The sequence below is a fragment of the Peromyscus maniculatus genome, chromosome 21, assembly GCF_049852395.1.
Source record: "Peromyscus maniculatus bairdii isolate BWxNUB_F1_BW_parent chromosome 21, HU_Pman_BW_mat_3.1, whole genome shotgun sequence".
NCBI lineage: Eukaryota > Metazoa > Chordata > Mammalia > Rodentia > Cricetidae > Peromyscus > Peromyscus maniculatus.
The window spans coordinates 6,423,075-6,444,349 of NC_134872.1; the positions used below are offsets into that span (position 1 = coordinate 6,423,075).

Below are 21,275 nucleotides of genomic sequence, written 5' to 3' on the forward strand. Positions count from 1 at the left end.
TCCTGACCCAGAAACAGCTTTTAATTTTTTTTAGCAGGAGCCAGACCTTAAAGGGCCCCTGCCTTGAGCTGTTTATGATATAGCCCATCACAGCTGGATTTAAAAATACACAAAAATACATATAATACATGTTATAAAACCTAGGTGGGGTTGGGAGGTGGCCTGAGCAGTATGCGAACGGTGAAGACCTTCAGAAAGCTCGGGCAGGATGAGGAGGGGCACAGTACTTCATTTGAAACTCACAAATACCCAGGTGGCCTGGGGACAGGCCAGGGTGTGGAGAAAGCAGGGGAGGGAGGGGGGAGACCAGGGCTCTTCAAGTTCCAGCCTCCTGTGCCCTGCCACCTGTCTGTGGGACACTGAAGGGGTGCCTGGGAGCTGATGTGCTGGGGGGACCGGGCAGCACCCTGTTCAGCCTCCAGCTCAGCTGCACCACTCTGCCAGCACAGCCCCTCCCCTGTAGCCAGCCCTGGTCTAGGGAGGTAGCCGAACCCAGGCTCCGGCTCTGCCCACTTGTGTGGGCCTCCATCTTGGCACTTTGATCAAGACACCCAATCTTGCTGTGCAAGGGGCCTGGGAACAGGCCGGTGCCCAGAAGGTACAAAGAAGTGTGGGCCCTTCTTATCCCAGCCTCCAACTTGACACCTCGTACCAGGGCAGCCTTGCCAGCTGCCTCTCCGTGGTCTCCGCTCTACCCTCACCTGCTCACCACACTCCCTTGGGGGCCAGAGACAGTGCACTAAGCCCGCAGGTGTCCTCCATCCCCCAACTCGGATGTCACTTGAGGCCAGGTGGAGCCCTGTCATCTGTGGGTCAATGCCCAGGAAGGCCACATCACCATGGAGCCCTCTTCACTCCAGTAAAGCGCAGAACAGTGGCAGGGAGCGTGTGTGCTGGGGCCAGGGAGGCAGCCTGGGTCCCAGCCTGAAACCCATGGGTGGGTGAGTTCCCCAACCACACCCTGGGAGACCAGGCAGGCAGGTGTGTGGAAGAAGTCCGTCTTGCATCCCTGTGGACGTCAAAGGTATGCTAGTCTTTGACAAGCTTGTAGACGTGGTGTTGTGCCCCATGCTCGCTGGTGGAGACCTCGAAGACAAAAGCGATGACCAGCAGGGTCTCCTGTGAGTCCCGACTTGTGACCACCTGTGGGGGCAGGAGGAAGAATGGGACTCAGCAGAGCAGGGGCAGTGGCTGGGCAGTGCACCCCTCCAAGCTAGCCTGGTCGCGGCTGAGGCACCGACAGCCTCGCACCCACCTGCAGGATGGTGAAGTTCTCCAGCACGCTGTTCATCATGTACTTCTCGGGCAGATGCTTCAGCTTGTGGATGAAGTTGATCATGTACTCGCACATGGGTGAGCGGTGGATGCGGTACACGAAGCGGCCGTTCTCGAGGCGAGCATACTCAGTCTGCAGAGCAGGGCCTCGTCGTCACTGGGTGTCACTGACCGGTGCCTGCCACCCCCCTCCTCAGGCCCCCAGCTCACCTCCACTTTCTCTACCACCTGCTTGCCGAAGGAGCACACCTTGGTGGAGACACTGATGGTCATGCTATCGGCTGAGCTGTACTGAGAGCTGACCCCGTAGAAGGCCCCGGGGCCCTCCTGGACCGTGCTGTTGAGGTCAGCCTGTGGGGAGGACACCAAGTGCTGCAGAGGCCAGAGGCCGGCCTCCCGCTTCCCCACCTCCATGCCTCCAGGCCCACCTACCCAGAGGCCTGCAGGTCCCGCCCAGGGGCCCGCCGGTCATGGAGGAGAGCGGAGGCAAGGAGCTGGGCGAGCTGCCTGCCCATCTTGGGTTGGGAGAAGAAGCCTCACCCAGAACTTGACAAGGAAGAAGGCGTTTGGGGGCCCCTTCTCGTAGAGTTCCTTCAGTCCCCCCTTCTTCTCAGGGAACTTGTCATAGATCTGGCGTACATCCACCGCCTCCAGGGGTGGGTCCGAGAAGGCAGGGTTTGTCTGGCCGATGTGCACAAACAGGTGTTTGCTGTACTGTGGGGAGGGCCGAACCAGGGTCAGCCTGGAGGGGTTGGGGCTGCAGGCCCGAGGACCCTCACAGGCCAGGTTCCCCACCACACCCACATTACCGTGTCAGGATCCCGTTGCACCTCCATGAAGGCAGAATACTCCAGGAGGCGTAGCCGGGAGGAGGCGATGGTCCGGTCCTGCCACGCAGGCGCGGAGGCAGAGGAGGCAGTGGCTGGGGGCAGCGGGGCCAGCGACTCATAACCTGAAAGGGTAAGATGTAGCTCATCTGCCCACGCATGGTGGACTGCAGGGCTGGGCTTTACTCTCCAAGGGGGGTGGTGTGCAGTAGTTGTAATCACAGGATGTTTTTGCATGCCACTATTACTGTGTGTTCACACAGAAAACCAAAGTACCATCACCTAGAGTGGAATTCTGTGAAGGTGTTTATGTCTTTCTTTACAGGGCATAAACAGAAATGTATCAAGGCCCTACGGCCGCCACCCACCCCAGCACAGACACAGGTCCCACATAGAAGGGCAGACACCAGAGGTACTAAATGGCCTGGCGTGATACTTACTGGTGAGCGTCGGTGGCAGAGGAGGTTGGATGGGGTAGGCAGGCTGGGCAAAGGGCTTGATGCTGCGGGCAGGAATATGGTGAGGGAGAGGTCCTCAGCACCCTTCATCTGCCCAGTCCCTCCCTCCCCTGCACCCCCTCAGCTGATGCCTCAAAGTGCATGCTCACAGGCTAGCCCACCACCTTTTTGTTCCCTCCACGTTTTAACTCTGGTGGCCGCAGCCGCATCCCACAGCTGGTGGGTGGGTACACGCCCCTCAAAAAGCTATTCACCGTAGCTGGCAGTGAGTTCTCAGAACTAAGAACCCTGAGTTTTGTTCACCACCTGGTGGTAAGCAGACATCACCGTTGGTTCCCAAGCAGGAAACAAATACAGGGATGTCGACAGAGTCAGGGCTCAGGAAGGAGGGAAGGACTGGGGGAAGACATGGGCAATACTTACTCCTGAGACGGTCCAGGCTGCTGTCCTAGCAGAGGGGGGCCACTCCAGAACTGTGGACAAAGCCAGGGCCTCAGTACTCAGGAACCCTGGCCCCAGCCCAGCCCAAGCCCAGCCCCAGCCCAGCCCCAGCCCACAGCCCACCCATACCCTTGAGGAGGTGGAGAAGACGGCCTGGGGCAAAGGGGAGGGTGGGCTGAACTTGTTCTGCAGGACGCTGGCAGAGACAATCTGTGCAGATGACATGGACGCCATGCTTTGGAGTGCTTTGTCCTTGGAGACCTGGTCCTGGGGGACAGTGGTCACGTGAGGTCTGGGCCAGGCTCTTCAGGTGAGAATGCTAGGCCCAGCTCTACTGTGGATTCAGCAGTGTCTACCTCTCTGAACCCCAATGTACTGGTGTCTGTCTGTCCTTTCTGGGCACAGCCTACAGTACGGAATCCTACTTGATTCCATGCCCCGGTCAGTGGTCCCTTGCAGTCCCTGAGGGAATTGGTTTTGGGCTCTCTCATATACTGAAATACAGGGTGCCTGAATCTTTCCCTCACACACACAGCATCTGCATAGACACTGAACGCTCCTCCTGGACACTCCAATTATCTGTGACTTTTCTTTTTTTTTTTTAGATTTAATTTTTTTTTTTTAGATTTATTTATTATGTATACAGTGTTCTGCCTACATGTGTTCTTGCAGGCCAGAAGAGGGCACCAGATTTCATTACAGGTGGTCGTGAGCCACCATGTGGTTGCTGGGAATTGAACTCAGGACCTCTGGAAGAGCAGTCAGTGCTCTTAACCACTGAGCCATCTCTCCAGCCCCTATCTGTGACTTTTCTATGAAAGCAAATTCACTTCACGATTCATTCAGCAGCTTTGATTGGTTCCTGTGCTCAGCACTGCACTGAGGGTGGGAAGTGCCTGGTGAGCAGGCCACCACTGCGCCACCCCTCTGCTCCTGTCACCTAGGTGCTCTCAGGCCCCTCCCCAGGGCTGCTGGGCCACTTACCAGGTTCATGGCCTGTGAAGGAGAAAGGGACAGAGGATTAGATACATGTGAGGATTCTGTGGGGGAGGGGACATGGCTTTTTGCAACGCACCCCCACCTCAAGCCCTGGCTGTCAGCTCCCAAGGGAGCCCTCCCAACCCTGAGAGGCAGTGCTTGTCAGCCAGGGGGTGCCCTGGCAAGGTGAGGATGAAGAAAAAGGACCATGAGTCTGTCCCTCCTAGAACTGAGCATCGGCTGGGAAGACTGAGAGGCAGGGACAAGGCAGATCCTCAGTCAGGAGCTCTCGGCCCTGCTGAGCTGCAGACAACACCCTTCACCCTTCGCGTCCCCAGGCCTTAGCAAGCAACAGTCAGGAGAGAGAGCAGGGACAGAGGAGAGGCAGGGGGACAGAGGAGAGGCAGGCTGGAGCAGCTCTCGGAGGGACGCTGGCCACCCGCTGTCCAGCCGGTCACCAGGGGCTGTGGCCTGGGAACCCTGACAGCCTGTTCTTGTTTTTGGAGACAAGAGTCTCGCTGTGTAGCCCTGGCTGTCCTGGAACTCAGATCTGCCTGCTTCTGCCTGAGTGCTGGGGTTAGTGTCACCACAGCAGGCACCTGGGGCCTTCAACCTGCTGTCACTTGTGTGTGTCAGCCCCTCAGCTCCTCGGCCCTGTCCTGGGCAGAGCTCGGCCAAGTGGCAGGGGCCCATACCTTCAGCTTGGACTGAATCTCCTGAGATTCCCTCCTGGCTAGAACCTGCAAGTGACTAGAGACCTGTAAGGAAAGAGAGAGAAAGCAAAGGACAGAGGAGAGGGAGCCAGAGAGAGGTACAGTGGGCTGGAGAGAGCCAGCCGAGGCCGAGGCCTGCAGCGTGCAGAATGGGCGAGGCACCACAGAAGAGGCCCAGCGAGGGCTGGAGGCCCTGCCAGGCACCCAACGTACCTTGATGCCAACCTGGTATTCCCGAACCTTCTTCCGAGCTAGAACCTGTATGTGGCTGGACACCTGTGTGCCCGGCACAAAGGAAAACAGATGGTGAGGAGGCACAGCCAGGATGGCCGGGGTGGAGGGAGTACCCCAGCCCTCATCTCTGGGGCACCAGGGCCCAGGGGGAGAACTTGGGCATCTCGGTGGGGACGTGCCTATTGGTACTGCCAATTCTGTTTCTTCTTGGTCTTGAATTAAGGGCGCACAGTGGCTTCAAGGACCACTGTGCACTGCTGTGTCAGGAGTTCGCAGAGCCCCCAAGTCCATGATCTGCTCTGTGCTCAGCGAGGGCTGCACCGGACCCAAAGGGAGTGAGTGGGCCTTCCCTCAGGAACCCCACCTCTGAGGGCAGCACACAGGCTAGCGTGGCTCCCTCCTAGCATTAGATGGACACGGAAGGCCCAGCTGCTTTTTTTTTTTTTTTTTGGTGACAGGGTCTCACTTTGTAGCCTTGGCTGTCCTTGAAGTCACAGAAATCCACCTGCCTCTGCCTCCCAAATGCTGGGATTAAAGGCTTGCAAAGCTTCTATCAGATCTCTCCAACCTGTCTATCTACCCTGGTTCTCGGCCTGGCCCCGCCCCTGCCTTCCTCCTTCAGCTTCTTTGGAACCACACAGGCATGCCTTTCCATGGACAGATTTATGCACACAGTAGGTGCTCTTATTTGAAGGATTTCTTTCCCAGCACCCTACTCCTTGCTGCCTCGAAGAAAGATAAAGCTGAGCTAATCCTAGGCCCGCAGTGCCCAGCCTGTGTGACAGCCCTTGGCACAGTCCGGGCACTGATGACAGGCTGCAGACCCACGTGCCATCAACACTGCCCCGTGGGCAATAGCAGCAGCAGCTGTGGGCTTTGGAAGTTTTTTATTCCCCTAAAGAAACTGTTCCTTTCGCTCTGGACTTGAGAACCCCAGTAACACCCCCCTAGCTGGGCGCTCCTCTGACAGGCCCCTGCTCTGGAGTCCCAGCAGACGCTCCCTCTTTCCCTGACAATACTGATGGCCACCAAACACACGTGCTGACGTTTGCCAAGCACAGCTCCTTTGGTCTTTGCAGCAACTCCGACTTTCGGATGGCCCAGTCAGAGCCCAGAGAGACTCGGCTATGTATCCTGGATCACCCAGCTGGATGCAGAGCTGGCATTCAAACCCAGGCTGTGTAGCTCTGGGGACCACTGGCTTCATCAGCAAGCTATCCTCCTAGGATTCCTTCAGACCCTTAAGTGGGGACCACCTTCCCAGGCAGGGCCAGCTCTGACAGCTGGCGCTCACAGGGAGCTTACGCCCAACTTGGTATTCAGAGTCTGCTTAATATGGAGGCATTGTGCTGGGTATGGTGGCATACACCTTTGATCCCAGCACTTGGGAGGCAGAGGTAGGTGGAGCTCTGTGAGTTCCAGGCCAGCCTGGGCTACATAGTTCAATGAGAGGGAGGGCTACCACTACAAGGGACAGGAGAGCTGGGCACCAGCCCCAGGCGGCTGCGCTGTCCTGTGTGGACAGCCCAGCAGGAGGAGGTGCAATGCTGGGTCAGAATGAGGCAGGACATGTGGCCAGGTGGACTCAGTCTGAACTTACAGACCGTCAGCCCCTTCCCAGGGCTGACCAGAAGGTGCTTGAGAATATGGGTGTGGCTTACCACAGTGGCTGTAACAGCAGCAGGTGCACTCAACTGTTTAGGTGTCCACATATCAATCAGTTTACAGTTGCCAAGGAATCGGGCTGGGAAGCAAACTTAGGCCCAGGTAGGGCAGCCTATCAGAACTGAGGCTGTGTTGTCTGGGGGTGGAGGATTGAGAGAGATCCTTATCCTGGGGCCTCAAACTCACGAAACTCTTGTTTCAGCCTTACAAGTGTTGAGATTCCAGGCACATGCTGCTCCACACAGTGGAGTTTGTGGTGTTATTGGCCCTCCAAGTGCAGGAGCCTGAGCTCGGGGACCAGAGTGGCCACCCCAGCTTTACTGAAGACCCAGGGATGATCTGAGGCCCAGATCAGGCATTACTAAATGCCACAGTAGACAGGAAACCTAGGGCTCCCCCACCTTCCCAGGATGAGATTAGGGCAGGAGGGGCTTGTCTGTGCACACTCAGCACTCTGGGGAAGTGGATGCTTAGTCTGAGTCCCCACTCCTGGAAGGGCTGGGGGTTGAGCTTATCTCTCTTAGGTACCCCAGATCCAACTCGCCCAACTCACCACCTGCCTGGTCACCCACAGCTGTTGGCACTCCCCCATCCTGGGGATGCAGTCTCAGCCTCCACCTCCTGGCTGGCCTCCCGGATCCACTGCCCTGGCAGCTGCAGGGCCACATCCCTCACAACTACCCCACTCTTTAATACCCCACACCCCGACACACACCAGGGCTCCCACCTTCCTCCTCGGCACCACCTGCTCCTGGCTCCTTCTGTTAGGTCAGGGGCCAATCTTGACTCCACCTCCTCCTAGCTCACGGACCAAATCGGGGTCACTAAACTCCCTCCCCCAGTTCCTTAGTTTAATGGCAACTGAGAAAATGTCCCAAGACTGGCCTGTGGCACATTTTCTTGATTGATGTGGGAGGGTCCGGCCCACTCTGGACAGTCTAAGAAACAGCAGGCAGCGCTCCTCCATGGCCTCCGCTTCAGTTCCTGCCTCCAGGTTCCTGCCCTGACTTCCCTCAGTGATGGACTGTTATTTGGAAGTGTAAGGCAAAACAACCCTATCCTTTCCAAGTTGCTTTTGGTCATGTTTTTTCCTGAGACAGGGTTTTCTGTGTAACAGTCCTGGCTGTCCTGGAACTCGCTTTGTAGACCAGGCTGGCCTCGAACTCACAGAGATCCACCTGCCTCCCAAGTGCTGGGATTAAAGGTGTGGGCCACTGCCACCCGGCCGGTCATTGTCTTTATTACAGCCTCAGAACCCCTAAGACATGGGGAGGACAGAGCGGGCTCTGAGCGGCTGCATGGCCAGTCGGGCTGAACGGTGTGAACCTCACCACTTGGCAATTTTGTGGTGTGTGCTAACACAAATGGGGTGTAGGGGTTGGTATGCCCGATCTGCCGGCACGGTCCCTCCCTGGTTAACTCCCACATGATCCGAAGGCAGTTCTGTGACCCTCCTCCCGGCCTACCCAGCAAGACTACACCAGCTGTTTCTGACCACCCCACTGGGCACATGCCCGTCTTCCTGACTGGTGAGCAGGCCCTGTGGGCTAGCCTGTGGTCCTTAAACCCAAGACACCCAAGGGTAGAGTCGCGGGGGCCAGGACCATCTCTCTACCTGTTTTCTCGTCCTGGTCTTGCCCGTCCTCAGTTTGATGTAGCGGGCGATCAGCTCATTTCGACCTGATCAGAGAGAGACAGCCAATGAGGACCGGGTAGAGGGAGGGTCCAAGGGGAGGTGGGGCACCCCCCCACCCCCCCACCCCACCCCCGCCGCCACCCCCAGCCACTCTTCACTCAGGACTCCCCTGCACACAGCCAACAGAAAAAAGGACCTTGACAGGCTTCCCAGGCAGCATGGCCATCATTCCCAGCAAGGCTCAGAGGCTGGGGGTGTGGGTGGGTCTCAGCCCTCGTCCCCTGTCTGAACAGTTCTCTCTGGCTCCCTCCTGATCATGGGAGACCCTGAACAAGGCCGTCCCTTCTCTGGTGAAGGAAGACAGGAACTGGAGGCCCCTAACATGTCTCTTAAGCTGTCACTGGGTCCTCATGTCAACGACCCACATGGTGTTACCCACTCATCTGAGTCTGGGGTAGGGGCTCTGCTCAGCACCAGACGCCCACTTGGGGAGTAGGCTATGCAAGGTGGAGGCCGTCTACACATGCCATAGGGTGTATGTCAGCATCCAGGGTGCGCACTCAGCCCCCCAACCTCTCCTCCCCAGAACTGCCACATTCCCCAAATTCCTCTGTGATGACAGAACAGGCCCCTCTGCTCCTCCCTGCCCGCCAACCCCTTGTCTAAAAATACCCCATGGGGCTGCCCTGCCATTGGTGAGGGTGCAACGTGGGCAGGCAGCCCCACCCAGTGGAGGCACCCCAGAACATCTTCCTGTCCCAAGAGTGGGGTTCAGGCATTAAGGACCGGCCTGTGCAGAGGGTGGGTGGGGCTCCCATCTCTCTACTTCTCCCTATGGTACCCCCTCAGTCCTGGGTGTTGGGAGTCGGGGGAGTCTGGTGCTGCCTCACTAGGCCATAGGCGCTCTGTGGCTCGCTGGACTGACCCAGTTTTCCTGGCCCCCTGAGTCACCCCGAAACCTCCAGCCGGCAGGGCTGGGGAGAGGCGGGGCGCGTGTGGGCTGCGGCCGGCCTGTTTGCGAGGTGCAGAGGTGCAGCTGGAGGAGGCCCCAGACACACGCAGCTCGAGCCCGCCCGGACTCGCCCGCCGGGCAGGCGGCCAGGGCTCCCCCAACCAACCGGTCTGGCAGGGGACAGAGAGCAGGGGGCGGGGCCAGCGGGCGGGGCCACGCCCACTCTGCCTGCCCCACGCACTCACCGTACATCTTGCCCTCATCTGACAGGATGATCTTGCGCCGGCCGCAGGGCGGGTAGATGGCCAGGGCCTCCTGGAAGCTCTGCTCGATGTCCGGGCTCCACACTCCCTCCGCATCGTTGTCCAGCGCCTTGTCCAGGCCTTCGGACCCATCCTCCCGGGCCTCCCCGGGGCTGCTGCTGGCGGTCCAGCTGTTGGACGCTATTGTGCTGGTTGCCCTGGGCTCCGGGCCTGAGCCCCCTGGACGGCCTGAGCCTAGACAAGCAGATGAGGAGGGTTAGGGCAGGGTTTCACCAGCCAGCGGCCACACTCCAGTGCTCCCCACACCAGGGGCAGGTGCTCCGGGCCGGATAAAGGCCGTCAGAGGTGAAGCCTGAGCAGAGCTGTGTGACCCTTGGCTGAGTTAGTTTTTACTTCTCTGAGCGTGGGGCCTGTAAAAAGTCAAAGTGGTCCCTTGGAGGGCTGCAGAGGGCTCAGAGGTTAAGAGGGGAGGACCCCAGTTCCATCCCCAGCACCCAACTGCCTGTCACTCCAGTTCCAGGGAGCCCTGACACCTCTGGCCCCGGCAGGTACACACCACACACACACACACACACACACACACACACACCTATTTTAAAACTAAAATGTCTCCTTGAGTTGTGAGGGTTAAAAATGTCAGGCTGGAAACACTAAAAACACAGTAGAAGCTGGGTATGGTGGTGCACCCCTGTAATCCCAGCACCTGGAAGGCTGAGGCAGGAGGATCAGGGTTCAGCCGCCTCCACTACACAGCACATCTGGGGGCAGCCTGGGATACGTGATACCTTGGCCCTTCTTGGTCCACCTTCCCCCTCCCCCAGAAAGAGATGGACCAACAAGATGACGAGAGAATTTGCCAAGCCTGATGACCTGAGCTCGGTTCCCGAGACCCACATGGTGGCAGATAGATCAACTTAACTCCTGCAAGCTGTCCCCGGACCCCAGCAAGCACCCTCACACTCACATAGGAAAAAAATAATTGTAATAAAGGTAGAAGGGGAGAGATCTCCCTGGTCACCATCTATAACAGTAATATACCAAGAGGTGCTGCACACCTGTAACCATGCAGTTGGGAGGCCGAGGCAGGAGGGTTGCTAGTTTGCCAGGCATGGTGTTTGCCTGTAACCCCAGCATTCAGAAGGCTAAGGCAGGCAGACTGCAAATTTCAAAGGTCAATCTGGACTACCCAGGGAGACCCTGTCTCAAAATACATAAAACTGGGCATGGCATAAGCCAACAACTTCAGCACTTGGAAGGCTTGGGCGAGAGTTCAAGGTCATTGTCAGCTACATACAGCAACTGGGTTCAGCTTGGACTGTGTGAGAGCCGCCCCCACACGGCACCTGCGTATCTGGTCAGTCTCTGCACAGGCAGGCGGGGAGGATGCTTATTCATAGCAAGAAAGCTGATTCTCCCAGGCACATGACTGCCTGAGGAGTTCTGAAACAGAGTGACTGCGGGCAAGGACTGTGTGTCTGCAGCCTTCCTGGGGCAGAGAGGTGAGACCTCTAGCCAGGGCCTTCACTGTCCACTCCTACCAGCACCAACGCAGGCCCCTGCTGTGAGAGGAGACTGCTCTCACCTTCTCCACGGGTAACCCCCACAGAGGACCTTAGCATGGGCCAGGCGCTGCCCTGGGAGTGGTCAGGACAGGGCAGCAGGGGCCAGCTAGGAGGTACAGCCAGCAGCCTGGCTCCGCCTGCCCGGCCTCCTCCATCCATTTCCTGTTCCCATACCTCCTCACCACCCACAGGCAGGCCTGTCCTGGCCCACATGGCAGATGGGCTCCTGTACTCCATGCATCCTTTCTGTCCCCAAGAACACAGCCTCAGATTCACCTCACGCCTCCCCAGAACACCGGGACCTGAAGTCAGTTCTGGGGGCCTCCAGCCCTTGGTGCACTTCGCTCTGGGTAAGCAAGAATAGAAAGTATCTGCCAGTGTGGCGGCGCACACCTTTAATGCCAGCACTCAGGAAGCAGAGGCAGGCAGAACTCTGTGAGTTCCCAGGACAACCAGAGCTACACTGGGAGACCAGATATCTATACATGTGTATCTGTATCTCTCTATTTATACATGGCAGTGTCTGAACAAACAAATGATGAGCTTGGAGATCATTTTACATCTATGTTAGAGACAGGTCTCACTATGTAGCCCAAGCTGGCCATCCACCTGTCTCAGCCTCCCAGGTGGTAGGATAGCAAGCACATATATGCAACTGTACACGGCTTTAGACATCAGGTTTAGACTTATTCCCAACAGTGGCACCTGCCACATGCCAGGTGTGGTTTGGGAATTTTATACAATGACTCATTCAGTCTTCATAGGAACCCTTTGGGGTACTATTTTTTTAATAATTTATTTATCTCTAGTTTATGTGCATTAGTGTTTTGTCTGCGTGCATCTCTGAGTGAGGATGCTGGATCTCTCTGGAGCTGGAGTTACAGACAGTTGTGAGCTGCCGTGTGGGTGCTAGGAAATGAACCTAGGTCCTCCTGAAGAGCAGCCAGTGCTCTCAACTGCTGAGCCATCTCTCAGTTCCTGGGGTACCATTATTAACCCTACTTATTACATGAGAAAAGCCAAGGAACAGAGAAGTTAAGCAACTTCCCCAAGGACACACAGCAAGTAAGTCATAGACCTGGGTTTTGAACAGAGTTACTGGTCAGTGGCAGAGATGGGGACTAGGGGGACAGGTACATGGGGAGAAGAGAGGCCCTTGTTGCCCACTTCCTGACTATGTAGACAGGGGAAAGGCAGTGAAACCCACCACTTGGATAGGAAAACGAGGTCCAGGCCACTGAGCCCCCTCAGCTCAAGTGGCTGTAACAACTTCAAGTGCCCCACACCACTGCACAAGACCAGCCTTTCTGGTGGCTTCCAAGACACCCAGGAGTCTCTCTCAGTGGCCAGTGGGCAGCCAGGGGCAGACGCCCCTACGCCCAGCCTGCTCCCCACCACAGGAACTGTCTAGGTCTGTGACCCCTCTATTCCATTTACAGTGGGAAGGGGGAAAGGTGCCGTGCTAGCTGGGGGAGGGGACACTGGAGGAGCAGTTGGTGGTCTTTGCCTCCCCGGGCATCGGCCTGAGCTGCCATGGAGGGCTGTCAGACCAGCTGAGGGGTCGGAGGACACCCTGAGACAGGACCCCGGGGCCCTCAGGCTCCGATGGAGCAGCCAGGCTCGGTGCCCAGGGGACCCGGCAGCCCGACTTCTGGAGAAACTTGCTGGCCTCCCCCAAGTCTCTGGCTGTCTCCCCCTCATCCAAGCCATGCCCCCCTCCTGGGTGATGTCAGTCCTGCCCCGCCCCCGCGGGAGCATGTGGCCAAATATGGCGAACAGAGCAGCCGGGGAGCTGGGACAGACTGGGGGCGGGGCAGCCCCTGGCTGCGATCGGGCAGCTGGGGAGGGGGAAGGGCATTGGGGTGAGGGGTGTCAAGGAGTAGGGACCCTAACACATACACACACACACACACACACACACACACACACACACACACACACACACAGACAGTCTACACAGCTCCTGGGCACCTGCAGTACTGACAGTTCTAGGGACACACCCCCGGAGAGCAGAGTACCCACCAGGGGCATAGGTGGAACCCCCAAACAGCCTCACACCGAAGCACATTCCCGCAAGGCTCTCTACTGCCCAGCATGGGCGGATGCTGGAGGTTGGGGTCTCCTCTGCCGATGTCATTCCAAGAAGACACGCCTCGGGAGGTGTGGGAGGCCACTGGGGTGACCACTGCTGCCCTCCCGGGTCACTATGGTGGGTGAGGACAGTGCCTGGAGTGTGGGTGCTCACCCCCAAACCCTGGAACCACCTGAGAGACAGGAAGGAGGCTGAGCTTCGAGGGGCAGGTGTGTGTGTGTGTGGGGGGGGTCACAGTGTAGCTCCCAGACACAACCTTCATCTGCAGACTGAGAGGACCAGGGGGGCAGTGAATGGAGGGCGAGATGGGCCCCCATAGACAGGAAGGCCGGGGGGGGGGGTCCCCAGAAGAGTCACCAGCAGGCTCAGAGACCAGCTAGTGCCAGACACCCCGCTCCCGGGCAGCCGGACGGATGGACTCTCATCTGGGGTGGGAGGAAGAAGACCCAGGGATGGGTCCACAGCACCCAGGGGAAGAGGCCAGGACACTGCAGAGGAAGGACAGAACCCAGGGAGAGGCGGGAGGGACGGGGCCTGGTCGGCTCCTCCCCCCACAGACCCTCTCCCTCCAGCCGGAGTTTTCTGGATGGCTTTAACTTTCCCGAGGCTTCCACACCTCACCCTTAGCCGGCAGAACAGTCAGTCACACCTGCCTCCTCCCTTCTCCAGACCCTCAGCCCTGGGGGTCAGAAGGTGCCTTGGGCCAATGACGAGGAAGGGGGCCAGGAGGAGATAAGGGGCCCTGGCTGCCCACTCCCAGCCCCGGGGCCAGATCTACGGGCAGAACTGGCCAGACCGCTCTCAATGCAGGCCAGAGTTGGGCGGCAGCAAAGGCCCTGTGGCTCCCTCGGAAGGGGGAGGCCAAGCCGGGGACGAGGGGGGAGCTGGTGCCCCGGTACGGACACGGCAGAGACAAGGCACGTGGTCAGGTGGCACTTGGCGGTCTCCCGGGGCGCAGGAGCTGAGCTGGGCCCTGCGGCTACCTGCCCTGCAGAGACCCCTGCCCTCACCGGCTCACTTCCAGGAGCCATAAGCCAAGTCAGTGGTCCCCTGCGCTCCCCCGCGGGCTGGGCTGACAGGGAGGCAGCGCCGGGAAAGGGCCCGCTGGGCCTCCCCACCCCCTAGCCTTTCTTCCCTCCACCCCACCCCCACGGCAGCCAGCTGTTCTCCAGCTGCCAGAGGCTCCCACCCTCCAAGTGGCCGAGCTCTGGTTAGGACCAGAAAGGGCCAGGGGAGGGGGTAGGGATGCTCTATGCCTCTCCCACCTCCAGTCTAAGGACCCAGGAGGGACCGGCCAAGCAGCCACACCCTGCCAGGCTGGGGAGGGAGGACCCGCTCCCCTTCTCCACAGGAGGGAGTAATTTACAGGCCCACTGGAGGAGGCCGTGCCTCCCCTCTCCGGCTCAACTAATGTGCTTCCAATTTGAGAACCACGGTCCCCGCCCCTCTCCACCACCCCCAGGAGCCCTGGCCAGGAACGGCCCCCTCCTCAGAACCCCCAAGCCTCCCGCAGACCCAGAATGCCTCCCAACCTCTCTGCCGCTCTCCAGGGTCTGTTTGTGTATAGGGAACCTGAGAGATCCAGGGTTAGGCGGAGGGATAAACCTAAGGAACTGGGGTCCCACAGAGCTCAGGTAACATGTGGCTATCCACCCCCACCCCAAGTCACCCACTGGGCTGCCAGCAATCAGCGATGTCATCTGGTCTCAGTGTCCTCAAGAAGCACACAGGCTTCCACCTTGCCTCTCCAGGATCACAGGAGGCAGAAGCCACAGGACTGTGCGGCCTCCTGTGTTTTGTTTGTTTGTTTGTTTGTTTTTTTCAAGACAGGGTTTCTCTGTAGCCTTGGCTGTCCTGGATCTCCAGCTGTAGACCAGGCTGGCCTTGAACTTACAGAGATCCGCCTGTCTCTGCCTCCTGAGTGCTGGGATCAAAGGCGTGCGCCCCCACCGGCCCGCACCTCCTGTGTTTTATATTCATATATATTCACGTTCACATATAGTCATAGTGTTATTTGTTCGTGTGCGCCTGCGTGCGCGCACGAGTGCATAGGTCAGTCTTTCCACTCTCCCTCCACACCACACAGGTCCCGAAGATCAAACCCAGGACATCAGGCTCGGCAGCAAGCACCTTTTCCCACTGAGCCATCTCAGGGAACCCCCCACCCCTTTATGAAAGCGGGTCTTCAGGTCTTCACACCTGTACCCCGGCCACTCTCAGACTTGTGGCACTCCCAAGTGTTGGGGTCTACAAGTGTGAGGGAAAATTCACGTAAGGAGTAGGTGTATTACACCAAAGAATTATCATTTTAACCACTTTTTTTTTTCTCCTTATTGGGTTTTGATAAAAGGTCTCACTTTGTAGCTCTGACTGGCCTTGAACTCAACCATCCTCACACCTCAGCCTCTCAAGTGTTGGGGTTGCAAGTGTGAGCGAAAATAAATACATACCCATCATCACATCTTCACGTTAGACTTTTTCATTTCTCTCTCTATCGGAGATTGGGTCTCATGCAGAGCCCTGGCTAGCCTTGAACCCATGCCTCACTCAGCCTCCCTACTGCTGGAATTCCACTGGGAATGCCTTCTCTTTCACAGCCCTGGCTGGCCTGGAACTCGCTCTGTAGCCCAGGCTGTCCTCGAAAACACAGAGATCCGTCTGCCTCTGCCTCCCGAGTGCTGGGATTAAAGATGTGCGCCACCACCGCCCAGCTTTACAGTATCCTTTTCAAGGCCTTCCAGATAGACGCCACATGCATTAGGGTCACAGGCCCCCACACCCTGTGTGGCATAGCCCTGAGGATGTCACCCACACAAGCTGAGACCGTGACCACCCACGATGTCAGTCTCAGTCACACCCCAGTTTCTCACACAGGGAGCCACAGACTGGCTGTCTCTCCCAGGCTACCTTCACTTACAACTGGATGCAAATATGGCGCTCAGCTCCTCAGCACCCGCGGCACCCTCACACACATCAGTGGCGGTGGATCCTGTCACTGTACCCAGGTACAGTGTCATCAACAGTCACACAGACAAACCCAGAGCCACCTCACTCATCATTTCACAACTGGCAAGAGAGGTGGCCACCCCACGGCATGACAGGTCACGTGGAATGCCCTCACACAGCATCACAGCATCACCTGTCCCTCACACGGCCAGTGTCACAGACAGATTCACAATTTCCTTCAGATTACCCCAGTGTTATGCCCAACAATAGAAAGTCACCTGAGGGGGGGGGGGGTTGGGGATTTGGCTCAGTGGTACAGCGCTTGCCTAGCAAGCGCAAGGTCCTGGGTTCGATCCTCAGCTCGGGGGGGGGGGGGGGGGGGAAGGAAAGCAAAGTCCCTTCTCAGACACACACACACACACACACACAGAAATCCCACTCCCCAACCAACTTACACACCAGATTCTCATGGGCTCTCTCTCTCCACCGTGTGGGCCCTGGACATTGAACCCAGGTCAGCAAGCTTGGCTACAAGCACCCTTTACTCCCAGAGAGAGCCATCTCACCAGCCCAAGCTCTCAGTTTCTCTCACCACCACGAGGATGGAGAATACCACGGCGGCTCTCACACACACATCGCCACCACAGACAGCTTTCCTCAGGTAGGGTCTCCAAGTCTGTATCTGGGTCCCTTCCCACACACCCCCACTGCACAGCGTGTCCCCCCCAGATGACCCCTCACGCTCCTCTCATCTGTTCAAATCCAGCCCCACACAGCCAGTCTCATTTCCCTCTATCACTTCCTGTCCTTTCAGGCCTGGCAGGGAGTCCAGGAAACAATCAGCATTCGAGGAAACCCCAAGCGCTGAGGCTTTGGGGATCTGGGTCTGGAGACAGGTAGCCCCTGCGCCATGCTCACAGGGACCGCAGCAACCTGCCGATGATCCCCGGCTCTCACCAGAGGGGCTCGGGCTGGGGTCCTAGGGCTGCTCGCAGCTCCTGTGACCCACGGGCGACAAGGCTGGGACCTCCTGGTTCTCTGTGGCCTGGTTCCTCCAGCAGGAGTCCACGCTCCGACCCTCAGCACCTCTGCATCCACTGAGGGTAGGACTGATGACTTCCGTTCCAGCAAGCTCCTATACGGAGCCCCAGGGGGCTGAAGATGGCGGTAGCCAGCCATCCAGGGGCCTCTGAACCCCACTTACAAGAGCAAGCACCCCCAACTCCACAGCCTCCCTGTGTTTTCACCCCTCTTCAGGCTATTTCTCATCCATCCTTTAACTATGCCCCCCAAGACTTTATTCTCCACTTCTTTGCACCATCTGGGGCCACCCACCCACCCACCCACCTCTCAAGACCCCTCCAGGTTCAGTTTCCATGATGAGAGGAGGCTGAAGGCAGACAGGACAAGCCTCTGCGGGGCTCAGGGATTAGGCACCTGAGCAGTCACCAATACAGCTGGCCCAACAGGGGACAGAGACCTGTCTCCCTGACCTCAGCTGAGTTGTGCCTTCTCCAGACAGCGTAAGAGGACAGGGTGTGAAGATCCACAGTGTTGGTGGGTGCAGGGCTCTGGACAGACACTCACCTACGTGTGTGTGCACACACTCAAAGATCGCCTGCCAACCACTGACCATTCTGTTCCACCATCCCCAGCCCCAAAGTGCTAATTAGCATTAATTACAGCTCCCTCCCTGGGGGTGGGGAAGGCCTGGCTTCCAGCCCCTCCCTGAGGAGGGGTATCCAGGCATCATGTCTACTCTTGGCCCCAAGGTGAGCAGACGTCCTTCCCACAAAGGAATAAAAAAGCCTGACGGACAATGGGGAAGACCCGAGTGGGACAGGAAAACCAGCCGCCCTCAACTGCTTTAACAAGTGATCAGAAGACGTGTGGAGAAGGGAGTCTCCGAGGGAGGTCCGGGAGCTAGGAAGGGCAGAGCCATAGTCTCCCGAAACCTCCAGCTTCAATCTGCTTTCCCTCCTGGCCCCGGGCGACAGCAACCCCCCAGCCGGAGGGTGTCCCAGACCCCAGCACTGAGGCGGAACCGTGTGTGCACAGAACCAGACCAGGGGAGCGCGAATACACGGAGCCACCATGGACACCAGCCCCTCAGAGCTGTGTCCAGCCCCCCCCCCCCCCCATCCTCCCGGCTGGGCTACAAGTCCGGGCCTGACTTGGTTCTGCCCCTACCTGGAGAGCTCGGGACACAGGCCCCGAGAAGCCCGGCCCCGGACCTCGTTCCCTCTTGCTCTTTAAGAATCGAAGCCCTCAATCAGGGCCCCTATGGGGGGTGGGGGTACAGTGGGTCTTCAGTGACACTGCCCCAGGGCCTGCGGGGGCTAGAAAACAGATCCACACCAGCACTCCGGCCGCCCTCCCCCAAGAAGGAATAAAGACGTGACAGACAATGGAGAGGACCCGAGTGGGAAGGGAAAACCAGACGCCCTCAATTGCCTTAACAAGTTCTCCGGAGAAGTGCGGAGAAGGCCCCAAGCGAAGCCGCGTCCCGAGCGAGGCTCCTGGAGCTCGGGGCTGGGACTCTGAAGCCCTCTCCCCGACGTGGGCCGCAGAACTGGAGGGGACAGGCGTCCCCCTTGGGTGCGCACACGCTCCGGGCTCGCAGTGTGGCTTCCCGACGCCCGGCCGGGTCGCAGCGCAGCGGCCAGCAGCGCTCACACCGACGCGCCCTGGCCAAGGCCTGCGTGGAGCCCGGGGCCCGCGGGCTCCCGGAGTCCAAAGGGCGCCCCGGATACGAGTCCCGGCGGCAGGCCCTCCTAGCCCGCGGCTCCGGGCGCACGCCCCGGCACACGGCGGGGCCAGGCCCGGGCACCCGGGACACTCCGGGCTTCCCAGCCTCCGGGTCGCGGGGGGGGGGGGGGGTGGAGGGAGTGGGCGGGGCTTCCCGGAGAGCGTCTCCCCCCTTCCCTCCAAACTTCCCGGCACCCAAGTCTTGGGCTCGGGCGCAGGCTGGACAATAGCTCAGAGCCCCCAGAGTGTCCCGCGTCCCCGCCATCCAGAAGCCACCCGAGCAGTCACCTCCGCGCGCGAGGCCTCCGAGTTGCGTCCCCCGGGCTTACCTGCTCCGAGCTCCGGGGGGCGCTCCGCCGGGCCGTTCCTCCGGGCCCGAGGGAGTAGCGAGGGGGGCCGGGAAGGGGGGTCGTGGGCAGGGGGATGGCCGGAATGCACGGAATGAGCCGGGCCGGAGCGGGAGGTGCTGGGCGCGGAGGAGGGAGCGAGCGGGACGGAAAGTTTGTGTTGAGGAGCCGGGCGGGGGGTGGGGGCTGCGGGCTAGAGGGGCGGGACCTGTGGGCGGGGCCAGCGCTGGGCGGGGCCACGGGTGGGCGGTGTTGGCTGGGGGCGTGGTCTAAGGCGGGCCCCGGCCTGCGGTCTCTCTGACCACCCAGCCCCAAGAACGCCCGTCACTGCGGATTCACCTTCCCGCGCACCCCAGTTCTCGCTCGCCATCTCAGAGTCCCCACCTCCCTACACTACCCCTTTTCGGGTACCCCGCTGACTCTTGGGGATCAGGCCTGGGGCGGAGCCAAGAGTGGAGCTCTGCCCCCTGGGCCGGACTCCTGGAGGTGTCGGGGGTCCTGGGGAGCCGCGACCCGCGCATCCAAGCGGCGCCCGAGCACGCACGGGGTCTCGGGGCTCCCCACCCTTCCACTCCGGTCCTCCGCAGCCGAGGCCTCTGCAGCGCCCCTCCCACCGAGAGCCCGCCCCCTCACTGCGGGGCCCCAGACCCGGCTCCGCCCTGCCCGGACCCGGTTTGTCTGGTTCTCCCCGAGTGGCTTGTTTCTCGAATTTCTCCCTTTCTCCCTCTTCCTGGACCTCTGGGGCCCCTCCCTCTCCGCCCTGATGCCTGGAGAGTCGGGGGCCCGACCCTGAGCTCCTGCCGAGGATCGATAGGACGACGGGAGAGGGGACAAGGAGGCTCAGAGCACGCGTGGACACCTGGGTCGACGAGCACACATCCAGGAATTACCGCCGCGTTCAGTCCGGGATGTGACTTTATTGAACATGTGGGTCCCTGATTTCTGCTTCTCCACTCCCCCAGCGCGGGTCCGGAGAGGCCTCGAACGTCTGACTAGTCTCCCGGGCAGGAAGTGACTGGGGAGGAGGGGGCAAGGCAGGCATGGCTGTGCGACCAGATGTTCATCTCCATCCCAGCCGGTCAGAGCTGCTCCGCCTGGCTGGTGCTAGGCTGGGGGTGCGCGGAGGTCACCGAGAGGCAGAGGGGTGAGCCCTTTTGTGGGGGGTTGTGGGAGAGGGACCCTGCCACCCCCTACTGAATGCTTTCCCAGCGCTGGGGAGCTGTGGGGTCACTCGCAGGCCAGCTTCCCATCGAAGCTGGAGAGCGCGATGGCGAAGGCTTGCAGGGCGCACAGGGGGTACCGGTAGTCCAGAGTGAAGGCGTCCTCAGCTACCCGACCGAACTGGAGCACTATATAGTCGGCTGTGAACAGACAGTGGGGTGACTCTCGGACCCCATCTTGGCAGGCAACCCCTTAGCACCGGGAGGTCTTTCTCCTTGGTTTGGAGTCACAGCCCCCAGGCAGCCTCGGGCCGCCTTCCCTTTTCAGTGTCATCCACCCAGCCGAGCCTGTAAAGGGTCTGCCACACCAAGTCCTCAGGGCAGGAGCCCCACCTTATCAGCCGCTGCCCGGGGCTACAGCAAACCTGTAATCTAGTCCAGGAGCCCGACTTGACCAAACCAGAACCCTTCCCTCACGACTTTTCTGTTGTCTTTTGGCCCACATTCGACCCTGGTTCAGGTCCTTCTCTAACCAGGTGTTCCCTTCCTTCCCAAGTTGCCACTCCTGCTCAGGCCGCTCCTGCTCCGAGAGCTGTGGGTTCCAATCACTTTTAATCAATCAACCTCTTCCCCCACCCTTCCCTCCCTCTCTCCCTTCTCTCTGTGTGTAGCCAAGGCTGGCCTTGAAGTCCTAATCCTCCTGCTGCCTCTCTCCCAAATGCTCTGGCTGTCCTGAATCTGAGAACCAGGCTGGTCACCCGGACAACAGGCAGGACCACCCAACAGGCTTCCCAGCCTGGATCTCAGCACCTCTCTCCCAGTGTGCCTAGGAATGGGAAGCTGCTTTAAAACAAAACCCCCTCCACCCTGTTCTGGTGGCAGACCAGGCTCCCACAGGAACTGGCCTGGTGAAAAGTCCCAAGGCCAGGGGACATGAGATACCGGGAACAGCTCTGGGACGGGACGGGGTGGAGGTTG

The 21,275-nt window shown here is 59.3% G+C and overlaps 2 protein-coding genes across 2 annotated transcripts in view; both read right to left on the reverse strand.

Annotated features, from left to right (window-relative positions):
- On the reverse strand, positions 1–20,064 carry Tead3 (TEA domain transcription factor 3). Its single transcript, XM_076558066.1, has 15 exons — positions 19,997–20,064; positions 19,535–19,934; positions 19,120–19,330; positions 9,425–9,676; positions 8,207–8,271; positions 4,906–4,968; positions 3,986–3,997; positions 3,131–3,268; positions 2,984–3,033; positions 2,543–2,604; positions 2,085–2,227; positions 1,816–1,989; positions 1,486–1,626; positions 1,256–1,408; positions 1–1,143 (listed from the first exon to the last, which is right to left on the reverse strand). Exons 1-15 carry the CDS (start codon positions 20,062–20,064, stop codon positions 1,030–1,032), a joined length of 2,046 nt encoding a protein of 681 aa, XP_076414181.1. The 3' UTR covers positions 1–1,029.
- Positions 20,002–21,275, reverse strand: part of Tulp1 (TUB like protein 1) — a 24,935-nt gene continuing 23,661 nt past the window's right edge. The window contains exon 21 of the mRNA XM_076558072.1: positions 20,002–20,498. Coding sequence (XP_076414187.1) covers positions 20,365–20,498 — 134 coding nt within the window. The 3' untranslated portion in view covers positions 20,002–20,364. The remainder of the gene's footprint in view (positions 20,499–21,275) is intronic.